Source organism: Oncorhynchus mykiss, chromosome 5, assembly GCF_057628025.1.
Source record: "Oncorhynchus mykiss isolate SJ-2025 chromosome 5, ASM5762802v1, whole genome shotgun sequence".
Lineage (NCBI taxonomy): Eukaryota > Metazoa > Chordata > Actinopteri > Salmoniformes > Salmonidae > Oncorhynchus > Oncorhynchus mykiss.
This window is the reverse complement of record NC_143026.1, coordinates 33,449,203-33,453,275: the sequence shown is the minus strand read 5'-3', so window position 1 is coordinate 33,453,275 and position 4,073 is coordinate 33,449,203. Positions and strand designations below refer to the sequence as shown.

General features: G+C 38.1%; 1 protein-coding gene across 1 annotated transcript; it reads left to right on the top strand.

Moving 5' to 3' along the window:
- The first annotated feature begins 16 nt into the window (after positions 1-16).
- On the top strand, positions 17-1,405 carry LOC110523636 (14 kDa phosphohistidine phosphatase). The gene is made up of 3 exons (XM_021602505.3): positions 17-330; positions 677-804; positions 1,007-1,405. Exons 1-3 carry the CDS (start codon positions 165-167, stop codon positions 1,097-1,099), a joined length of 387 nt encoding a protein of 128 aa, XP_021458180.2. The 5' UTR covers positions 17-164; the 3' UTR covers positions 1,100-1,405.
- The last annotated feature ends 2,668 nt before the right edge of the window (positions 1,406-4,073 follow it).

The window sequence follows — 4,073 nt, the reverse complement described above, 5'->3', positions numbered from 1 at the left end:
TACCATCCCCCTTTTTATTTCCGGAAGTGTGTTACAGACCATTTACCATAACTGTCCACATTGATCATCGCAGAAAGAATTATCTACTATTTCAAATTGAAGAATTATCAGCTGTGCGAGATAGAACTCTACGTTCCATTTCGTGAAAGTATTTTCGTGAAAAAATGTGTACTCAAACGAAGGCTGCTGCTCTCATTGCGAACATTCCAGAGGCAGAAATCGACCCGACTGGTGTGTTCAAATACGTTCTCATTCGAGTACACAGTAAAGAAGACGGCGACGACTCGAGCGTAGATATTGTACGTGGATATGCCTGGGCCGAATATCATGGTAAGAGTCCAATATTGTCATGTTTTTGTCTTTCAGAGTTGGCTAGCTAGCTAACTGCTGTATGATTCATGTCCATGTTACTGTCCAATTCTACATAGCCTAGTAGCTACTCATACTGTACTGATACCTACGAGCCAGTAGGTGGGGCCTTTGTCACTGAAAAATGCCAGAGCAGTCGGTCAGTATTGGTTTGGCCTCCACTGTACAGCAACATAATTACACCATGTGACTAGTTTTCTATGCACGTCACAGTGCTTTTGAAATATGTTGTATTTTGAGAGTATTTTCAAGAGCCTTGTTCTTAAACTTTGAGTACAGTACCGATCTTGTGTTTTTGTCACTGCAGCTGATATCTATGACAAGGTAGCAGAGGAGCTTGAGAAAGGAGGGCACCTAGATTGTGAATGTATTGGAGGAGGAAGGATTAAGCACGACTGCCAGTCAAAGAAGATCCACGTCTATGGCTACTCCATGGTAAGAGAATGCAAAATAATGTTATTTCAGTGGAACTCATGTACACCCATTGATTGGGTCTTCTAGTACATTTGTGACCATAACAATTCATCCAACATTTTGATACATTTTCTAATATTGTAAGACTGATATTGCATCTCTTAAGTTTTGTTATTTACTAGCAGCCAAATAATCATCTCAATTCCCTTCTTGTTCTTTGCAGGGCTTCGGAAAAGCAAATCACGCTGTTTCCACAGAGAAACTGAAGGTGCGCTACCCTAAATACGAGATCACCTGGGCTGATGAGGGATATTGACCTACACTGGACCCGTCTTGGTTCAGGCCTATCTCCTTTCTGTGTCAATAAGTGTGGGCCAATAGTACACAGCAGAACCTCAGTGGCATCACATTATGTGAGATCTGAAGACAAACCTGTCAGTACAAAGCTGAAACTGGGACTAAGACTGACACAGTACCTAGTTGCTGACTAATATAGCCAGAACAACAGTGCTTGATTTTCTATTTTGTTTCAGTGAAACAATAGATGGAAAACATATTACTTAACAGAAGTCGTTTTATGTTTAAACATAAAATGAATAAATGCTTGCGTTGATTTAATAAATGGTAATGTATGCTTTATTAACATGAAGTCATGTAGCTAAGGACATTTACATCATACAATACAGGTACCTGAAAAGGATAAAGTATGAAATTCCATCTCCGGTCATGGAATCATAAAACTATTATCATGTTGAGCAATGTCGATTTCAAAACACAGGGGAAGTAACAGAAAAACTCCTCTTGTCATTACTTTTGTCTACTTTATCGCACTGTGCGTCTGTCTAAATAAAGTTAATGGTGTTTTGTCAGCCAGTTAACTTTAAACTGCTGATCAACCGCTAGGTGGGTAATGTGGGTATCAAATAAGGTCAGGTGATCTGAAATGCATTAACCTCCGATGTTGCCATACAACTACCATGCAGCTGTGCCAAACAATGTTAGGCATGTAAGAGCTGTCACACTACCACATAAGAGGTCGACCGATTATGATTTTAACGCCAATACCGATTATTGGAGGACCAAAAAAGGCCAATGCTGATTAATCGGCCAATTTGTGTGTATGTGTGTGTGTATATAATTACGACAATACTGAATGAACAATGAACACTTATTTTAATATAATACATAAAATCAATTTAGTCTCAAATAAATAATGAAACATGTTCAATTCGGTTTAAATAATGCAAAAACAGTGTTGGAGAAGAAAGTAAAAGTGCAATATGTTCCATGTAAAAAAGCTAACGTTTAAGTTCCTTGCTCAGAACATATGAAAGCTGGTGGTTCCTTTTAACATGACTCTTCAATATTCCCAGTTAAGAAGATTTAGGTTGTAGTTATAGGAATTATAGGACTATTTCTCTATACCATTTGTATTTCATATACCTTTGACTATTGGATGTTCTTATAGGCACTTTAGTATTGCCAGCCTAATCTCAGGAGTTGATAGGCTTGAAGTTATAAACAGCGCAGTGCATCCCAGCATTGCGAAGAGCTGCTGTTTGAATGAATGCTTACTTGCTGCTGCCTACCACCGCTCAGTCAGACTGCTCTATCAAATATCAAATCATATACTTAATTATAATATAATAAACACACAGAAATACGCGCCTTTGGTCATTAATATGGTATAATCCGGAAACTCTCATTTCGAAAACAAAATGTTTATTCTTTCAGTGAAATACGGAACCGTTCCGTATTTTATCGAACGGGTGGCAACCCTGTCTAAATATTATGTTTACATTGCACAACCTTCAATGTTATGCCATCATTTTGTAAAATTCAGGCAAATTAATGACGGTCTTTGTTAGGAATAAATGGCCTTTCAACAGTTCGCAACGAGCCAGGCGGCCCAAACTGCATATACCCTGACTCTGCTTGCACTGAACGCAAGAGAAGTGACACAATTTCCCTAGTTAATATTGCTTGCTAACATTAATTTATTTTAACTACATATGTAGGTTTAAAAATATATACTTGTGTATTGATTTTAAGAAAGGCATTGATGTTTATGGTTAGGTACATTATTGCAACGATTTTGCTTTTTTCACGAATGCGCTTTTCTTAAATCAAGTTGAAGTAGGCTGTGATTCGATGATAAATTCAAAGGCACCGCATTGATTATATACAACGCAGAACAAGCTAGCTAACCTACTAATATCATCAACCATGTGTAGTTAACTAGTGATTATGTGAAGATTGATTGTTTTTTATAAGATAAGTTTAATGCTAGCTAGCAACTTACCTTGGCTCCTTGCAGCCACAGTGTCCTTTTGATGCTGCACTCGCGTAACAGGTGATCAGCCTGCCACTCAGTCTCTTCATGGATTGCAATGTAATCGGTGTCCAAAAGGCTGATTACTGATTGTTATGACAACTTGAAATCGGCAATGATTAATCGGTCAACCTCTAGTATGTGTATATAAAAAAATATACAAAATATGGCAAGTCTACACTCAATCAAGGACCTAAAATATACACCCTTAATAAAGATGAGCAAAAATGACAGTGTAAAATAAATAATTAAAATACTGAGGTATATTGTATGCTAAAAAAAAGTAGGAAAATGCTTACATTTTATACTAATACAATTGCTCAGAGAAATAAATGTTTAACAAATCCTATATTTTTTTCTCAAAAAGATAGGCATTAAAATTATTGACACTAGAAGTCTTCTGGGACCTGTATCCAAATACCCGAGACTTGATCCGGGACCTGAGTGGGTCCGGATCCAAAATTCTAAGGGCGCTTTCACATATCCCCTTATGACCTGGATCCTGGGGCATTTGGTACCCTGATCCGCACTATAAAGCATGTGAGAAATGCAAATTGACCCTGGCTGAAACAAATCTTGTACCTGCGTGAGTGGGTAATGGGTCCAAGACCAGAGTACCAGGTATTGTGATGCGGCAGCCCGAGTCACGTAGAACTTTTTTGCTCGTTGTAAACAAGCTAGCTTGCTAATGTCATGTAGACTGTGTGTCTTGCTAATCACACCCTGAAAATGTTATTTTCAGATCTTGTGAAAACAAAATGTATTCTGTAGAATTCTCACAAACTCTACAGGAAACTTAAACCAGGGTATCGAATTTCATATGTGAAAACGCCCTAAATAATTTCATGAGTCTGATATGATTTGCACGGGTCTCTGGTATGTGTCATTTTAACTGACTTGTCCAGAAGGACCCGTACAGATACAAACACAACTGCCGCAGTAGAGCGAGAGAGAGGCA